The following is a 19,871-nucleotide window of genomic DNA, read 5'->3' as shown; positions in this document are numbered from 1 at the left end:
TAAAAAAATACCATGCACAGTACAGTTTTATTTTTTTATTTCTTTTGTTTAAAATTAGATTTCAATTAGCAAATACATAAGTAAAATCTTCTTCAAATAAAAAAAATTGTTACACTAATTAATGATTATTTACACAACGTAAACTTAAATAAAGTATCCATTAACATTTGTCACGATTTTTTACAGTAATTGTGCTCATAATCTTTTCTTGTGACTCATCTATCGTTGTCATATACCAAGGTCATACTAGGTGTTATATTTATTATGCTATAAACACAATGTTATCTTTGAAAGGTCCAAAATGTGGGCATTCTATGGCACCATAAATGTCTTCCTGTCCATTACTCTTGGCATTACACTTGAGGGCAGAAATGTGAATGGGACATAACCGTGGATAAACCGTTATGTATCACCTTTAGCCTACCTAAGGCCACATATGTTATCACATTGGATGATGTTGTTCAAATATATGGTGCTAATTCAAATAGAAAAGTACAAGGATTTAAAATAGTTAATTTGTTGTTCATTTTGTATTATATCTGTTGAATTAACTTAAAAAAAATTAATACAATGTAAGCAATGAAATAATAAAAATTATTTAAACCGTTTCCACTAGAAATGAATTATTAGTTTAAAATTTAAATAATGGGTTAGTTTAAGTAAGACTAGGTGAAAGCCGTTTATTTCCTACGGTTACAGTTAAGGTTTCAAACAAAATCATTTTAACTATCAAAATTGTGAAAATCGTCAGACAGAAGAGCTAAACGAACTCGAAAAAATCTAATTTAACTCCCATAAGAAATGTAAAAGGAGGAATCTGATTTTGTGCATGACTCGAAATATACATAAAATAAATGAATATCGATGCTTGATTGCAAATCTGTGTGTGCATATCTTTAATCTAAGACCTAATATCAACCCTCCACGATTGTGTAATGGCACACGATCTAGTATTGAAAAACGTATGACCAATTTTAGTAATATAAGCGCCAATTTAAACGGAAAATTTAGGGAAGAAGCAGTTATCTTGCCACATATTCCAACGATCCCTAGAATCCATAAGAGTACAGTTTCCTGTGCGTCTCGCATTTGTAATAACTAAACACAAATCTTAAGTGCAATCTCTGCAAGTTTGTGAATTATACTTAACAAATCCATTTTTCTCAAATGTAAATTTTAATGATACCTGCTCTCACGTTGAAAAACCAAACAATCTATTTGTTTATGCACCAAACGGAAAAACAAAAAATATTGTTTGCAACAAAGCACTTGATTGAATGTTTGTAAGGGAAGTGACTTGTTACTGTATAATTAGGTATAAATAATAATTATGTATTACAACAATTGAAGGCTCTAAAAATGTAAAAGGTCCTCCAGACATTCAAAATGGAATGGTTAATGGAATGGAAAGTTTAGAAAAAAGTCAGTAATTTTTAAGTAACCTAGGTGTTTGAGTGCCTACCTATAGACTTATGGACGCTCATTTGATGATTCCAAACTAGACAAATAATTGACAAAATGCTATTTTTGATTTGACTATCATGTAACGATGTTATTCAGTGAAAAGTTAAGTTACATTACAATTACCGGAGATTGACCAACGTATCACGCAAAAACCTCGGAAAATACAATAACGTAGATAAACATAAAAATTAACACAAGATTAATATAAACTCAAAAGTTAATAGATCAAAAACAGTTTTTATTGAACTTTAAAACAAAAAACAGTTGCGAGACGAAAGAAAAAAAATAATACCTAAATATTGTATATTTTGCATATTTAACCTTTTAGGAACACTCCGCCTTATATTAAAATTCATTGATGCAGAGATTTCAAAGCATGAAAGCAAACAAACATAGACGCCAACCAAGTCTGAGCCCGGGGCAGTCAAAGATTGCTGACTCATTATATCCTCTTTTAATGTGTTATGTTTGACTTAAAAAGCGTATTAAATGTATTTAACTTCTTATTTCAAGCTCGAGGTTGTTTGTAAACCTTTATTTTAGTTTCTACTTGTGCTTTATATATTTTCTGTCCATAAAAAACTAGGAAGATTAGAATCTGTGAAAAGGTTGAGATATAATTTTCTTATTTCTAATTAGATTACCAACTGAACGTTATTTTTGTCCTTATTGTTAGTTAGAGAGTGTTGTTATGAATAAATGAAAATGTAAATAGAAAATCAGCGATTATGTTATGGATATTGAGGCTGAGCCAACAAGACAAATCAAATTTAAATACCAAAATTAACATTGGGTCTTTTTAGTTGGAACAAATTCGTATAAACTGTTTGGATGTGTTACAAGAACTTTGTGATCAACAACAACAACAACAACAAGATGTACGTGAACAAGAAGATGTGGTTACTAAATAACTTTACTCAACACAATGCAATGAACAGATATTGACAAATTTCTGCAAACCTGATTAGTGTTCTACTCTGTGAATGAATACAACCAAGATAAGCTGAGGTTCTACAGTATAAACAATTCATGTTTATGATGTAAACAGTTTAAACATATGCTTTTTATGAGGGTATCTCATGCAATGAACCCTTTATGTGTAAAAACTCATCAATCAATAGAAAATTACATAAAATTCGTTTAAAAATATATTTTAGCATAAAGCTACCTTTATATATATAACAACTCCAAAAGATTCCTCTCCTTTTGTAATCTGCATGTTTGTATACCAAAGACAAGCTCTTAATTTCCTAGCATACTATCAATAATACTACAAGGTACGAAAAGTTTGTGTATACATCTATTTATGTACAAAATTAGCTAGATTGGTATATTAAAAATAACGTTGAGTTATCAGATGTATTTTGCAGTTGATTAAAAAATTTCGTTCTGAATGAATCAGTAGATAGTAGTTTGGTATAAGAATGAAGAGTACAGTAAATAAATCCTGAAGTAAGCTTTACAAAAGGTTTCTCATGACTGTAAAATAAGGATAATTTCCGTCTTCATGAATAACAGCCAAAGAATAATTACACTTTGGCAAGACACAAAGCTTGCTTGTGAAAATTTTATAGTGTACCCAAAGATAACACAGCTTAAAATCATCCAATATTACTGCAGTACTTTATGATGTGAAGAATTGTCAATGTTTTTATAACTTAACTATTTTAATTTTTTTTAGTATTTTCAAATCTACCCTATAGATTTCGTAAATCATAATACAGACTTCTTCCAGGCTTGACATTATTTGTACAGTGGAAAGAAGAAAATATGACATTAGGCTATGCAATAGTCAATGGTTATACGTAACATTAAAACTGAACAAATAAAGAACCAAAATTTGCAATTGGAATCAACAGACCACAAGGATCATAGTTTAAATACTTTTATGATATTGAAATTTATAATACGGTAGTTTTCATGATACTTCCATGATTTGTTTTCATGTAATGGATCCAAAATGTGTTGACTGGCATAAATGAAACTATTTTGTGCTTTAACATAACACGAAGTAATTGCTATAAATTGTGTAGAAACGTCTGTAAAACTGAATAAACAAGAAAACAGTGTGAGTTGTGTTTAAAGATACTGTATTTATAAAATAGGAAGTAAAATGGCATTGAAATGAAATAAAATCAAAATGAAAATGAAAAATCTTTTTTTATTTTCACGCAAAGTTAGGACCACATAGCCCTTTCTTACATTCAACCTGACATTCATAAGAATATAGAAATAGTAATACAATGGGATTACTTAATATAATCAAACATAAACATAATTAACAATTTAAGTCCCTATTGAAGCCCTTCTGTGATGGATAGAATATAAAAACACATCTGTACCATAAGTAAAATAAATAACAAAGACGTACAACAGAAAAAAAAAGAAAAAACAACCCCATAGACGTAGACGGATGTTATTCAATTAAGTGTTTCTGTGTGGAAAGTCTGAAATGGAACTTCCGACGTGAAAGGAAACAGAATAAACCGTTGTCCGTCTGTGAGATGGCGGCCATTTCTTCTACAACACAAACATTTCGTGCGAGGGAAGTTTGAAAATAAATTTAAAAAAAGAACAATGAAAGTCAATTTTATTCTTATTTGTCACAATAATATTAGAGCAAAGTTTCACAAAGTATATCAGAGGGAAAATAAGTTAATGAAATGCACAAACATCAATTGGATAGAAGGGATAAGCTTGTGTGCGGGATGTGTTAATAACTGTCATATTTGAAGAGATAACTCAAACATTGCCCTGCTTCACCTTGGTAATTAGAATAAACACAAAGCCATTTCATTGAAGGTCCCGAAATTCTAAAACTAGATATGATAAATTGTATACCTTCTATATTCCAACAAAATGTTTTAGATATAAATAAGTAAATGAGACTATTTCATGAATATTAGACTTCCCATTGTGACCTATATTTTGTTATTTATTAGAAATAGTTGGAAATTAATTACTGTATGTTGGCACAGCTGGTATTAGAAACTTCATAATTTTATGTAATTATTACATTAATTGGTTTCGTGGTATTACATCTAAATTTGCAATCAGTTTAAATACAAACCTGTGTGGGTATGGAAGTCACGTATAGTCTGGTGTGAATGTCACGTACCTTACTGTGATTCAAGTCATGTATACTGAAACAGACCATTCCTTGACTTAATGTCAGAGTTAACCATGTAAGTAAATAATTAAGCTTAGACAGTACACGTAAAAGTAATTAAAATTTTGTATATCGGACAATATGTCTCCTATTTAGCCTCATTTACATTTATATTGGTTTTTTCTAAAGTAAAATTTGTAAATAAATAATTATAACTTTAAAATGTCCAACAACACGATATTTTTTATTATGAACTAATTTTACTACCTTAATAACAGTCCAAATCGTACACGAAAATATTTTTTTGTAAAGTGGTATCTCCATACTTATAACTATGACCTAGAGCTATAAAATTTTGCAAATGGATTCCCTGTATGGTGTAGATGTTGAACAATACAAGGTTTTACAAATTTAAAAATTTAACGGGGATTTAGAAAGGAAGCTAATTCCGGTGAAATTTGACAATGTAAGCCGTAATATTTTGGCCTATATTTTATATAAGCTGAACCAATGCTTGCATCTTGAATCTGATGGAAAATCGTCAGTGTGGAATTAAATAATCTACACATTTTGTGTTTAAAATTATTTTCTATCTCAAATGGGTATCGAGTAAAATCAGTTTAAAATGAAAACTGTGAAAATTTACTATTTTGACTAATTTGACTTTCGCCTATTGTGTCTAATGATGATGGAGTGTCCAATCAAAATCGATCGCCACTTACCATCTTTGTTTGTACATTTCCCGTCTTCTGAGTAACAGTATAAGCGTAAATATATGTTTTAAGTGTTATAAAACGTTTATTTTATTTACTTTCCGTATGTTTTTATATCTATTATAAAAGTTATAGCTTTTTACAGGAATAATATTTAGTTGTACAACATCTCGTGTTATTCATAACTAAGTGACAAGCTATTACTTCCGTGTTTTGAAGCAAAGCGAAGACTTTAAACCACACAAGTATAAAACAGTATAAAATAAATACACATTTAATATTGATTGATGTAAGCTGAAGTGATATGACAAATAATCTCAGGTTTGTGTCCAACAGAGTAGAATCACAGACAATAGGCCAATTAATTGGTCCTGTAGTCTGTAGTAGAAGGTATTTTGTCAGATGAAATCGGTAGTCTTACACCACAGGCTGACCACCTATGTGCGTGAATGCATTTTTCCCGCCTCTCAAATCAATATATGTTTGTATTGTATATTGCGACAACGGAATGAAATTAGCCCTTTACCATTAGCAAACAAAGCTGATTGGAGACAACTGACTTAGTGTGAAACACGTTAAGCCATTTAAATTCTTCAGAACGTCTTTTAATTTTTCGAATGGATCTGACAAACATGGGTGTGATACTGCATATTATTTCTGAGGAAGGAAATTTTGTTATCATGATTAAAATTACGTGTAAATTAGATATGGTACTCTCTTCGTTTAATTAAACTATTTTAAAGTACAGTAAAATTAAACAGTTATTGTAAAAAACTGAAACAAAATCGGGTTTCCATACAAAATTCTTCTATTTATGGGGAGCGTGATGAAAGTAGATTCTACGCAAAGACAAACACGGCTTGTTGGGAGGAATAATATGTAATAAATACAAGCACTTGTAACTTGCATTACTATTTAATCATAACTTAAAAGTAAATATTATTATATGAACAATGTAAATAAATAAATAACATATAAATTAATACAAGAAGGACAGAAGCAAAATATATAACATTATGTATGAGGAATAGTAGTGGATTTAAAGCAAGCGAATTTCAATTTTCATTAGCGGCCTTTTTTGGGTTATACTTTTTTTATTCAAGCTTTGTACTGAAGCTATTATGTTACAAATTAAATAACCTATTCGCATTATGTCTTAAGTGTTTAGTAAGGCTTTGAGGTTGCTAAGATATCTACAGTGAGGATACTATATTGTAATTTTACTCGAATCTAATATTAATCATACCCACGTAAAGTATGCGATTCTCACGATATTAGTATGTATGATTTAAGTGTATAGTTCACGCATATGAATCGGCGATTCTTTTATTTATTGTGATTATACGCGAATGCAATACGCTCTTTAAACATAAATACTCATTCAATAAATAGGAATTGACATCTAAACATAATAGTTTAGACGTGCATTTGACAAAGCTTTAGTAAAGGTTACTCGTTAGAGTCACAGAACCCTCAACAGTTTGATCTTACTTGTGGTCTCAGAGAGAATTGCCAATTATCCAGACCTTACAGCACATTAAACCTATCTCACCAAGGAGGAATCACAAACGACGAACACATTTGTTGATTAAATTACACTTTGCAAATATACAAGGTAATGAATCCATTAAAAACGTTAAGACCAAGTAAACCATATACGTAAAGCCATATACGTATAGTATACGTTAAAAGCATTAAACTTGTTAGTGTATAATATATAACATTTTTATTAAATCGTTTGTGACAGTTATATTTAACTTTAATAAGTAAGGGTTCTATAAATAAAAGTCACTTTTATTGCTGTTCAATTAAAGTTGGTTATAAATTTCAAGCTTCAAATTTGCAATTTCTTTAGCTGGTTATGAAAATCTTAGGCAATCGTATAGTACGAAAACAAGTAAGTACGCAGCAAAAACACATGCTATCAGGCAATCCATTGAACTGCAGAAGTAACTTGGTTTGGCTCTGAAATGGATTCAATCATCAGGCGGAACAAGGTCTTTTTTATTATCTTCACATGAAGATCATAAAATTTAAAACAAAAAATGTAAACATTGAACATTTGGTCAAACCCGTGCATGATGCATCTAAGGTATCCGTTTAGGTAATAATAGACTAATTGGGCAAACTTTTAAACAACACTGCTGGTAGACAATGCAGTAGGCACGTCCGTTATCACTTAATATCTTGACAATAATAGTTTGTGTTTAAAATCATGTATAAATTATTCATTTCAATCTGCTAAAAGAACTATGACTTAAACATTAAACATGCATTAACATTGCACATGTCGGCCTTAGTCACTAACAAGACTACATGATCGCGCCACTCATCTTATTCTCATCTACATTCATACTTGGCTTAAAATACCTAAATTCGTATAGTCACCATTTCAGAATAAAGTATTAAAGTATTAAACTAACAGAAAAAACGTTTAGATCCCTTTAATTTTCAATTTCCTTTTACACAGCACTTATGGTAGTCAAGACCCGACGTTTCACTACTATCGAATGTCAAACGTTGACAATATAAGTAAGCAGTTGCTAAACGAGCTAAACTTTGCTTGTTACTGAAGTTCGCCGTCACAAAGTGACGGATCTGTTACATTCGTACAAAAAGATTCAAGAGTATCTTATGTTGCAAAGCCGTCACAAAATATCAATATCAAACAAACATTCAAAGATTTTTAGAACGCTTTTTTATTTAATTAAAAATGTCCGATGGATTTTTTTAGACGAGGATAACTTCTTGAATGGATGATTTAATTTAATTATATTTTTCAAAGTAGGTCTATCTTTATGGATAGCATATAGATTAACTTCCATTGATATTAGTATTTTAATTTAGTCTTCCTTCAATTTATATAATCAATGATTTAACTGTTTGTGTAGCAAAAGTTTATCATTACTTATACATACAATTTCAAAGTTTGTTAGTGAGAAGATTTTCAATTCTATATTTTTATTTTTTAAGTGCCAAGAAGCTATAAATACCCTCTTTTTAACAAAGAGTAATTTTAGGTTAAAATTAAAAGCTTAGTGTAGGTGGTTTGAATTTTGTGGTAAACAAATGATCAGGAGGGAATTCCTTTTACACTTTTATTCAGTCAGTTTTATCATTTCGTCTTCATAACATAATTGTGAAATTTACATTTACACCACAATCCACGTGATTTAAATGCAATTATTTAATTGGTAAACAAACTAATTTATTTTATGTACATAAAATACTGCAATATACGAGCATGAGAGTCCACTATGTTAATTAATTTGTCGGAATGGAGATTTAATTTACACGTGTTTCCAAAAGAAATTTGATCAAACGGGAAATTTCCAGCTGGAATTTAATCCGATTTGTTTGCTGAATCTCATCCATATTCATTTTTCGTTTCCGTCGTTGCTCGCACGTTTAAACATGTTTGGAGACAGCAGACGCTCACTGTAATGATAATTAGGATATTTTACGAAGTATTATTTAGACTTCCTCTTGGGAGTTTTTCTCAGTCATACATATTCTTAGTACCTGACTCTTAATCGGGGAAAGGTTTGTGTATGTCTCACCCATTCATTGTAGGACGCTTTAGTCCTAAACGTTTGACATATTCCTTGTGGTCAGGCCCAGAGGGTTGCGGAATTTTTCACTTATTTGTGAACGGTGGGATTTGAACCCGGGACCTTGAAGACCCACGCTCTACCGTTAGACCAGCTAGCTTCCCGATCGAAGGTAGATGGAATGAGTCTTCCACGCAAGCAGTGAATTTTTGCTTCACAACTATCATTCTAAGGTGGATAGTACTGGAGTGGAGGAGGTTAACTGTAGCTATGACAGATGACTTAAAACGTAAACTAACTATTCCTATTTCTAACTAACTATTACTATTTCACAACAGTTTCGCTAATGGTAAGTAGTGGCAATATAGGAAAACGGAGCCACTTTGGGCGTTTTTGAGTCCATACGCCATACGGGGATGTTTTTTATACCGAGAAAAACGTCCGGGGGAGTAAGGAGCTTTTTTATCCACTTTTTTTATTGTAGTTCTCATTATTGTAGTTTTTAACGTGATTAAAGCATTTAAATACAAACAACCATTCAATCCAAACGAGCACAAATAATACTGAACTAGAAACATAAAATTGTGTTTAAATTAGTGATTGTTTTGTAAAGTAGCTGTTTATGTTAAAGATTGCGTTTGTTTAGGTAGGGATGTGCATAAAACAGTGATACACTAAACTACATACACAAGATAACAGTTGTTTATGACGTCAGATGTCACGTGACGGGAAGTACAAGGAAGGTTATCTTAAACGGAAGTGGCTTCCTGAGCATGATGTACTGTAAGGTGCTAAACAATAGTTACTGTTAAGTCTGATATATCCTTGTAGTTAAATTTATTATCAATGTACTATTGAAATTATCATTAGCAAATCTGTTTCTATTTTAGATACGTGACGTTTTGATGATTACGATAAAAAGCTATTTTGAAATGCTTAAAAAACAGACTTTGAGGAAAAAGGGTACGTTGCTTTTTGTAACATTTAACCTTTTAACGTGACGTTTGTGTTTGTGAAAGTTGTGTTATCGGTGGTTACGGCTAATTGTCTTTAAAACGCAGTTTTTTTCGATTATCTTTTACAGCACAATTTTTAAGCAAGTGGACTTTTGTTAATTTAATGTAATTAACTTCTTGATCAGCATTGTAAGTAGTATTAAAAAAATATACATGGATTTATTTGAGGCAAATAAAGATTTTATTTACAAAAACCTAACAACCTAAAAGCTTCTAAATAAACCCATTCAAACATTCAAAAAACAATTTTGTAAATTTTAAAGGTCTTAGTAAACCTCCATTTTAGATTATAAAAGGTATAAAAGCACCTGGATCTGCCAAAGTAATCCAAAGGCTGTCTGTCGAGACTACGCGTTTCGAAGCATTAATAGCTTCATCATCAGGTCATCATCAGGAGTCATGACAAACCTGTCTAAGTGCGCGCACGCGGTTCGTAGGCCTACTATCTTTCGTGTATGTTTGTAAAAATTATATTTATTTGACGACCTCTGATGAGTGATAAGTGTTCTTGAAGACCTGATGATGAAGCTATTAATGCTTCGAAACGCGTAGTCTCGACAGACAGCCTTTGGATTACTTTGGCAGATCCAGGTAACATTATACCTTTTATAATCTAAAAACAGTAATCCTGAGACAAGAAACAACATGAAGTTAACTGCCCCATTTTAGGTCTACTTCAGTGACTATTGACATAGCCGATCATAATTGGCAATTCAATTTTATATACTTTTATCAAACACGAATACAAAATAAACTGGTAAGAAACTAGTTAAATTATATAGTTGTAATTATAGTAGCATAACTAGTACTGAGAACTATTGTATAAAGCAGAACTAACTGTATAAAGACAATGTATAAAGAAATCATATTTAAAGAAATAAAATAAATATAAAAGACAATGTATAAAGAAAATTCAATTACGTATGATAACTTTTGAAACATATTATATTTACATTTACACTGTTGACTCACAAGACGGTGTTTGATTTTGATTGGACACTCCAACCATCATCAGACCCAATAAGCGAATGTACCTTCTTGCAAGTCAAAAATTGCCATTTTCGAAAGTGGAATTCTTTATTTATAAAAACAAATTCAATTAACTTGATAAATATACTATTAAGTGAGCGTCATATTAGTTATGATATTAATTGTTCATCCTCAAACGACGTGGTTATGCTTTACACGAATATTTTTTATAATGAAAAATATTCGAAGCTTCGTGTTAAAATAAATGAATCATTAAATCACTAGGGTATTACCAGTACCAAAGGCTTTATTAATATTAATTACGAGTAGTGTTGTAAATTTTTAGCTAACACAACTCAAATTATAAACATATTTACAGGATTTAATATACAGGGTGTTGAAAATGTCTGGAACCAACATTATATCTGGTAAGTGGTTAAAGAAAAACAACTGATATTTTGTGTACGGATATACTATGGTTTTACCTATCTTTTGGTGCCTTATGAAAATTTTTAGCACTTATAGGGAACGTCCTGTGGAGGATGAAGTAAAAAGTTTTAATGGAAGCCTATGGTAAATTATACATCATTTTAAAGGCCATTTTTTTCTGAGTAAGGAGCCTCAAGTTTCATCTCAAAAGGACCACCCTAGCAAAAATGGCGACTGTTTGAAATTTAAAAAACCACGTATATGGAACGGAATTTTTAAATTTCAAACAGTCACCATTTTCGCCAGGGTGGTCCTTTTGAGATGAAACTTGTGGCTCCTTACTCAGAAAAAAATGGCCTTTAAAATTATGTATCATTTACCATAGGCTTCCATTAAAACTTTTTACTGCATCCTCCACAGTACAAATCAAATCAAATCAAAATCTCTTTATTCCTGAATAATGTTACATATTGTTAAAATTGTGTATGTACAGGAAAAATAATTCCCAAGTAGACTATCCGTCTGTGTTTGGGAATGAGTTGCTAATACAGCTATACACAGGTACATAAATATTCAGGAGTACTTAGACAATTAATGATGATAGTAAATAAAAAAAATATATATAATAACAAGATGAAAAGAAAAAAACCTAACTGCATCGAAACATCCAAAATTCAATTTTAGTGATTGTAAGTGGTATATAGCAACGAAGAAAAAAGTGATTTTGGTGATGAATGAAGCTACAAAAAATTATGAGTACAACGATTTGAGTAATCCTTCTGATTGCTCCCTGCCGAGATTTAATAGCCAGCTCATGACTCTACGCTTAAACACAGCGACGCTGTCACTCTCCGCCTCTCGTATATGTGAAGGCAAGTTTCGATACAATGTATGACAAACGTAAAAAGGTATAGTTTTAAGGGTAGAATGGGAAAGTCTGGGAAAGGAAAAGCCGAAGTTAATGTTACTTCTAGTCAAATAACGATGTTGAACAGGAGAAAAAACCGAACATTTATTAATTTTTATGTACGTTCCCTATATGTGTTTTTTGAAATTTCAAACAGTCGCCATTTTTGCTAGGGTGGTCCTTTTGAGATGAAACTTGTGGCTCCTTACTCAGAAAAAAATGGCCTTTAAAATGATGTATCATTTACCATAGGCTTTCATTAAAACTTTTTACTGCATCCTCCACAGGACGTTCCCTATGAGTGGTAAAAACTTTCATAAGGCACCAAAAGATAGGTAAAACCATAGTATATCCGTACACAAAATATCAGTTGTTTTTCTTTAACCACTCACCAGATATAATGTTGGTTCCAGACATTTTCAACACCCTGTATATAGACTGATCATAAATAAGAGCAATAAGGTGCACTGACATTACGTGTCATATATCATCACTTATTCATTTCAATTTAATTTTGAATTTTTATTGAAATTATAACACACATACGGTCAAATTATTTGATGAGAAAGAGAATATATGACAGTTACTAAGGTATTTTTGTTTGTTTATTTATTGAAAACTAAGGGAAATCTTTTATTTGAATACTTACACGATAAAATTGTTTCATTATAATCTAAAAACAATATTCAGGGACATACATTATTCAGTAAAGGCAGACAACGTTTGGTTCGTTTTGAAGATCCATCTATTTCAGATACCACCCCACAAAAATAACTGAGAAAAATATTATACATTCAAACATTAAACGAAGAATTTCGATACATATACAAAATGTCCTGAGTAAAGAGTGCATTTAAACCAATTTAAAATTTATGTAACACCCTTCAAGTCAAAACTAAAAATTGTAATGTATCGAATGGATATAACACAACATTACGTTTCGAAAACAAAGGATTACCGTACATTGTATTCGTACCCTTGGGATGATCTGGTGCATAAGAAATGGGACAAGACAAATCCTCTTCGACCTCTCTCGGCATATGTATCTACAGGTAAACTATTGGCGTAATCAAGTTTTAACCTATATCCTCATATATTCTTTCACACCCCCAATCTCCCTAGTTCTTATTTCACACACTTGTATTCAACTATTATTATAAGGATTTATTAGCTTTATTAACTTTTTACTTTTGTAGTAACATCGATCTTTTTTTAATGACAAAAGACTATCTCGTACACATATAAGAATTAATGTATTCTATTCTTTTTTTCTTGCTATCTACGTCGGTAGCATTTTTTACTGAAGTATTTCAGAGGAGGAAGTAATAAACGCTTTTAAGGGAAACCAGTCCAAAATTGTGTTGTGGGTGTGCCGAGAATCTAACAAGTCCCTTACGCACCGAAGTCCGAGACGCTAACCACTATTCTAGCAACACACTTTAATTGATGAATATTGTCGTAATTTTCAATATCAGTGATATGGCACAGAAACCTCACAGTTGGTAACAATACCCAGGGCCTTTAACCTAACAAAGATTAGTGTGATAAATGACATTATATTATGAATGAAAATTTTAACAGATCAGTGGTCGCTGTAGTTGGCGGCAGCCACGACCGTCCTAGAGTAGCAAGTTATTGGCTGTACAGTTTGTCATCATAACATTTGGTACTCATTACTTGTTAAACTGCTTATTGTAGCTTATTTGTTGTTAAGCCATTGCTAGATAAAACTATGAAAATTAAAGCAGAAAACTCATGTTTAAAGGAAATTATTTTAATTAAACCTAGAGAAAGGAAACATCCATCGATTCTTACCCATAGTATAGCTAAGTACAAGAGTTATAAGAATTTATACAGTTGTACTTGTTAAACCTAACTTAACTTTGATCATATTACATAGTGTGCATATTCAATTTTAACATGCCTGTATTGCATAATTTAAATATACTCTTGTGTTGAATTGATTTCTTTTATCTCCACCACTCTAAGATTCATACAAACAGGCTTAGTTTAGAAAGTGTTTTTAAAATAGGAGCCAGAAGGATGGTGCGGCCGTTTAAACAACAATCTTTGAAGCAAGGTTTCAAAAGATAAGGTTTGCTCATGACTATAAAATAAGGAGAAGCTCCTCTCCATGAATAACCGCTCAAGATTAATTGGTGGCAAGAAGATGCATAGCTTCCTTGCTAAGCGAAGATTCATGTCTTTTACGCTATGCTGAAACACATTTAAGAAAACTAGTTACTTCTTTTTAAAAACGTTGATTAACTTGTGTTACTTGTTTTTATAATTAAATCACTACCAACTTACACAATAGTAAATTTGATTCAGTAAATAAAACATCTTCTCTGCCTAAAAGAACTTGAGAGAATGTTACCCATGGGAAATGAGGTCTTGAATATAGTTTTGTTTCTTGTGGTTTACTTTTTAAAATAGTTAAAATTTCTTACAAATTAAATCACATGTTCATATAGATGTATGTCCGTTTATTAACCATAAAAAACGGCTTTAAAATAATATTATAAGTTGTGGTAATATTGCTTATCTGACTACTAGTCTATTTTGACTGTATGTCATATACAGAGTTAATTGATTATTTTATTTGATCAAAGGACAGTATAATGATGGTTCTACCTTTGATATACATTACATAGTACCGGCTCTATTCAAACAGTGTTAATAGGTGTTCAATTTAAAACATTTCCCAAATAAAAGGCATTAGCTATGTTATTTTGATTTATATATAAAAACAATAATGGATAGTACAGGGTAGAATAAAACTATTTAAAAATTAGCATATATCAATAAATAATTGTTACGCTAAATGTATTTATAACACTTTTTGTAAGTTAGTATAGAAGCCTTCGAGCTTGGTAACTAAAATCAAACCAAGACGAAAGATTATTAAAACAGATTACATAGCTTTACGTTAAAAATCATACGTTGCGTTGTTTTTTTGTTTAATTTAAAAACAAACCTAAAATTGGATTAGTACTCAAAAGAGATTGTTAAATTTACTTTTAAATATGTCCTCATCATAAATCATAAATTAGATACATTAAGCTACAACAAGCTTTTCCTTTCTTAACTTGTTGAAATTAAGATTTTTCATAGGGAATTTCCCATGAAAAGACATAAATTAACGGAAAAATCATCCTACACGTCATCCTCATTGACATAATCCTTACTTAAATAAAAGCCAGGAGTAAACAATGGAGTGAGATTATCTGTGTAGCTTTGTTACTGACTAATCTTAGCCGTTTTGCCCCCTGCGGTTTCGGGGTTAGAATAGGATCGCAGCCCTCCCGGGCTTGTCGTAAGAGGCGACTAAAAGGGTGACTGACGTCCTCACTGGGAGTCCCTGGGAGTGCCTCTGTTGTGTTGCAGGGGCTGATGTGTGCTCTGCACTGCCGATGGGCATTCCCAGTGTGTCGTGAGGAGCCAGCCACTTCGGTCCTTGGTCAGGAAGTGCGGCATGGATGCAGAGGTCGGGCTCTGCATTGCAACAGGCGACCCCCGGCACGTCAGGTATCCGGTGCTGGGCAAACGGAGGTCGGGCCCCGGGGAACTGGGGTAGGGGATTGTCCCCGAGGGTATACCCGCTCCTGACTAAATCCGGGCCGTCTCTTGCCGCACGATGCGCTGGTAAACACATGTATGGCTTGTCAAAACCCCCCACCCAACACATTATTTAACAGCAGCTCAAATGAGCAAAAATCGAAGTCGGAAAAGGAGTGGAGCCCTTTTGGGCGTAGCTCCAAGGTCAAGAGGTCGCCACCAGCGAACAACGTTAAGGCAACTCCACCGCCTGCAACCTTTAAGGGCTCAAATGAGTTCCCCCCACTAAGATCTCCTTTGACAAGTGGAGAAGGAAAAGTAGACGTTGAACCGGCGTTGACGGGAACCCTCCTGGAAAGTACAGCGCCGAAAATCAGCCCCCAGAGGTCGGATCCTGAACTTCAGCGTTACCGTCAACAATACGACGATGCTGATGAGGAGGAGTCTGACCTCCTGGTAGAGATGATGGACCTCATCAATAATATGGAGGGAACCTTGAAGCTCCGGACCAACGTAAACCGGTCAATCAAGGACGGTCTCCCAAAGGTGAAGGATCGGGTTGCCCGAGTTCTCGAAATTAAAGGCTTGATGAGACAGGCTTTAGTTAATGAACGGGAGCTTGTGAACCAAGTTTTAGCCCCTAAACTGAACGACAAGGGCGGGAATCAAAGGAAACGGGCAAGGAGCTCACCAGCGGAGAGCCCCGATCTTCCTGAATTGGCCAATCAGCTTCTGTCAGATGTTGAGCAGAAGGTCGAGGACAGGGCCACCCAGATGACACCCCCTACTGAGCACACTCCAGCTCTAAAGAAGCGCCCTCAGCAGACCAGGGAGCTTGCCTCTCTCCCAACGGTTGACGGAAGCAGCTCTATGAACTCTGCTGTGGCACCATCAAATGTGGGTAACTGGGAGAAGAGGCTTTCCCGCAAAGAAAAGAGGAAATTGAGACGAATGGAGGCTGTCTCTAACAAAGAACCTGCAGCAAGAGATCGAAAGATTGCTGATCCTGCTCCGGCGAGGGAGGTTCGTGGAAAGGCCCCCCCTGTTTCAAAGAAACCCAGGCCGAGAAAGCCCAGGGCTGAGGCAATCCTGATCAACCCCTTAGGGGGGCGCTCTTTTGCTGAAGTCTTGGGTCGACTAAAGTCTAAGGCCAAGCCAGAGGAGACGGATACGATTGTTAAGTCAATCAGGTGTACCCAGAATGGGAAAGTTCTCCTCGAGCTGGGGAAATCTGGTGACCGAGTGGCTTTTGCTGCAAATGTCAGAGAGGCTCTGGGGGACCACGGTACTGTTCGGGAACTCGAGCCTAGGACCTCGGTGGAGATCCGGGACCTTGACGGTCTTTCGACTGAGGCTGAAGTCAGGGAGGCTATCAACAAGGCCATCCCTGATATCCAAAATGCCGACTCCCTTAAAGTATGGCTTACGCGGCCCAACCGCAGCGAGCAACGCATAGCTATCGCTGAAATGCGAAACCAAGATGCCAGCAAGCTGCTTAATCTCACACACCTGAGAATTGGATGGGTCAATTGCAGGCTCAGACGGAGGGTGGTTGTACCGCGATGCTTTCGCTGCCTCGGGTTTGGTCACTCTTCCCGAAACTGTAAAGGACCCGACCTATCCAAGAATTGTTTCAGGTGTGGCGGCTCGGGCCACAACAGGAAGAACTGTACCGCAGCAGAGCGTTGTTTTCTCTGCGCAGAGAAAGGCCAAAAGGACGCCTCATTAGGTCACATTCCAGGGGCTGGGCGATGCAGTGTTTTCAAGGCTGCACTCGACCTTGAGAAGGCTAGGTCTAGGAAGTGAGGATTCTCCAGGGTAACCTTGAGAGGTCCAGAACGGCTGACTCCCTCTTAGATCAGCTGGCCCAAGAGATCGGTGCGGACACCCTTCTGATCAGCGAGCAGTACCGTGACAGGGACCCACACTTCTGGTTCCCAGATTCTCTTGGTACTGCCGCTTGTTGGGTTCGAAACAGCACGGAAGCACCAGTGCGAGATCACGGACGCGGCCGAGGCTTCGTTTGGGTCAGGTGTAGGGACGTCACGTTTTTTAGTGTCTACCTTACCCCCAACGAGCCAATTCGGGAATTCCGTCTGAAGATTGACCGCTTAGAAGACAGTGTACGGGGTACCGTTGGGCATGTCGTTGTTGCTGGTGATTTTAATGCGAGGGCTGTGGAGTGGGGTATGACCTCTACAAACTCCCGGGGAAATACATCCTGGACTTTGCCGCCAGGGCCGGACTTGTCGTCTTAAACGAGGGCGACACGCCTACTTTCCGGCGCCCCGGCATGAGAGGTACGATCCCCGATATCTCCTTCTCGTCGGAATCACTACTAGCACGGATCTCCAACTGGAGAGTCATCGAAGACCTCACGGCAAGTGATCATCAGTACATCGTTTTTGATATACTGGATGAACATCATAATCAGGCGCCTGTATCACGATCTGGACCACGCCGATGGAATACGGACAAGCTGGATGTTGAGAAGTTCACTGACGTAATCTCACGGGGAGCGCTGGTGAATTCTGCTGCACCTGTTGACGCCGAGGCATTGGTAACGTCCACGATGGAACTGATTGTCTCGGCTTGTGACCAGGCCATGCCACGCAGGGGACGCCGTCGCGATAAGCAAGCTGTGTACTGGTGGACTTTAGAGATCTCGAACCTTCGGAAAGCTTGTCTGAAAGCCAGACGTGCCGCTATGAGGGCCAGAAGATTCCCGGATTTCGAGGCTAAGTCAGCGGCTTATAGGGCTGCGAAGAAAGCTCTTCGTCGGGCTATCATCAGGAGCAAGGTTAGCTGTTGGAGGAGGCTTCAGGAGGATGTTGACTCTGATCCTTGGGGACTGGGCTACAAGATTGTAACCCAGAAACTCGGCGCCCGATCACCACCTTCCGTCATGGAGGGCACCACCATGGACAGGATCGTCACCGCCCTCTTCCCGTCTCATCCTCGGCGGCCTTTTTTCGACTATGGCGAGGTAGGGGACATTCCACTCTTTAGCATTAAAGAGCTGGAATCATCTGTCCTCTCCCTGAAAAATAGAAAGGCACCTGGTCCTGATGGTATTCCCAGTGAGGCTCTCAAGAAGGTATTCTCAGTTAACCCCCTCTTACTGCTGAGAATGTACAACACATGCCTGTGCGAAGGGGTTTTCCCAACTCCTTGGAAAAGGGCTAGGCTTGTGCTAATCAGCAAGGGGAAAGGTGACCCGAATATGCCGTCGTCTTACAGACCCCTCTGTATGTTGGATGTGGCCGGAAAACTCTTCGAGAAACTGATCCGCTGCCGCCTGACGTCTGCCGTGGAAGCTGCCGGAGATTTGTCTCCTCGTCAGTACGGCTTCAGAAAGGGTCGGTCAACAATCGACGCGATATCCGAGGTACACAGAGCGGTAGAGCGTGCCGAGAGCTTCAATCATTACTCTCGCCGTATCGTGCTTCTTGTTACGCTAGATGTCAAGAATGCTTTTAACTCGGCGAGATGGGTCGATATGTTGAGCGCGTTGAGGAATAGCTTCCGCGTACCAGCATATCTGTTGAGGCTGATCGAGGACTACCTGCGCTGCAGAACTCTTAATTACGAAACTAAAGATGGTTCGCGGACGATGGATGTTACTTCCGGTGCCGCGCAAGGTTCGATACTCGGCCCAGATTTGTGGAACGCTGCCTACGACAGCCTTCTGAGATCTGAGATGCCAGAGGAGACCGTTTTAGTTGGGTACGCCGATGACGTCGCAGCCCTCATTGCTGCACGCAACGTTGAGCTAGCCCAACTGAAACTGAACCAAGTCATGCGCGTTGTAAACGCCTGGATGACTGATCATGGTCTGACACTCGCTCTGAGCAAGACAGAGATCGTCATCCTCACGAAAAAACGGATTGAAACCATCGTTCCGCTACGAGTTGGGAACGTAGTTGTCCAAACCACGCGAACCGCCAAGTACCTTGGTGTCATGGTGGACAACAAGCTGAGCTGGAGGGACCAGATCTTCCGTACGGCGGACAAGGCTGCTAGGAGTGTTGCTGCTCTTAGTAGGCTTATGGCCAATGTCGGTGGTCCCCGGTCCAGCCGTAGAAGACTACTGATGTCTGCAGTCCAGTCCGTGCTTCTCTACGGCTCTGAGGTGTGGGCAGACGCGCTTAACAA

The 19,871-nt window shown here is 36.2% G+C and overlaps 1 protein-coding gene across 1 annotated transcript; it reads left to right on the top strand.

Moving 5' to 3' along the window:
• The first annotated feature begins 15,815 nt into the window (after positions 1-15,815).
• On the top strand, positions 15,816-17,974 carry LOC128985020 (uncharacterized). Its single transcript, XM_054404394.1, has 2 exons — positions 15,816-17,518; positions 17,554-17,974. Exons 1-2 carry the CDS (start codon positions 15,816-15,818, stop codon positions 17,972-17,974), a joined length of 2,124 nt encoding a protein of 707 aa, XP_054260369.1.
• Positions 17,975-19,871: the final 1,897 nt, after the last annotated feature.

This window comes from Macrosteles quadrilineatus, unplaced genomic scaffold (assembly GCF_028750875.1).
Source record: "Macrosteles quadrilineatus isolate MER2022 unplaced genomic scaffold, UCM_ALF_1.0 Scaffold_2__2_contigs__length_208266976, whole genome shotgun sequence".
Classification (NCBI taxonomy): domain Eukaryota; kingdom Metazoa; phylum Arthropoda; class Insecta; order Hemiptera; family Cicadellidae; genus Macrosteles; species Macrosteles quadrilineatus.
The sequence above is the reverse complement of the archived record's forward strand: the minus strand, read 5'-3'. Positions and strand labels throughout refer to the sequence as shown.

Coding starts and splice junctions, on each gene's coding strand:
- LOC128985020 (XM_054404394.1), top strand. CDS start 15,816: ATGGCTTGTCAAAACCCCCCACCCAACACATTATTTAACAGCAGCTCA. Junction 17,519..17,553: donor GAGAAGGCTAGGTCTAGGAA/GTGAGGATTCTC, acceptor TGAGAGGTCCAG/AACGGCTGACTCCCTCTTAG.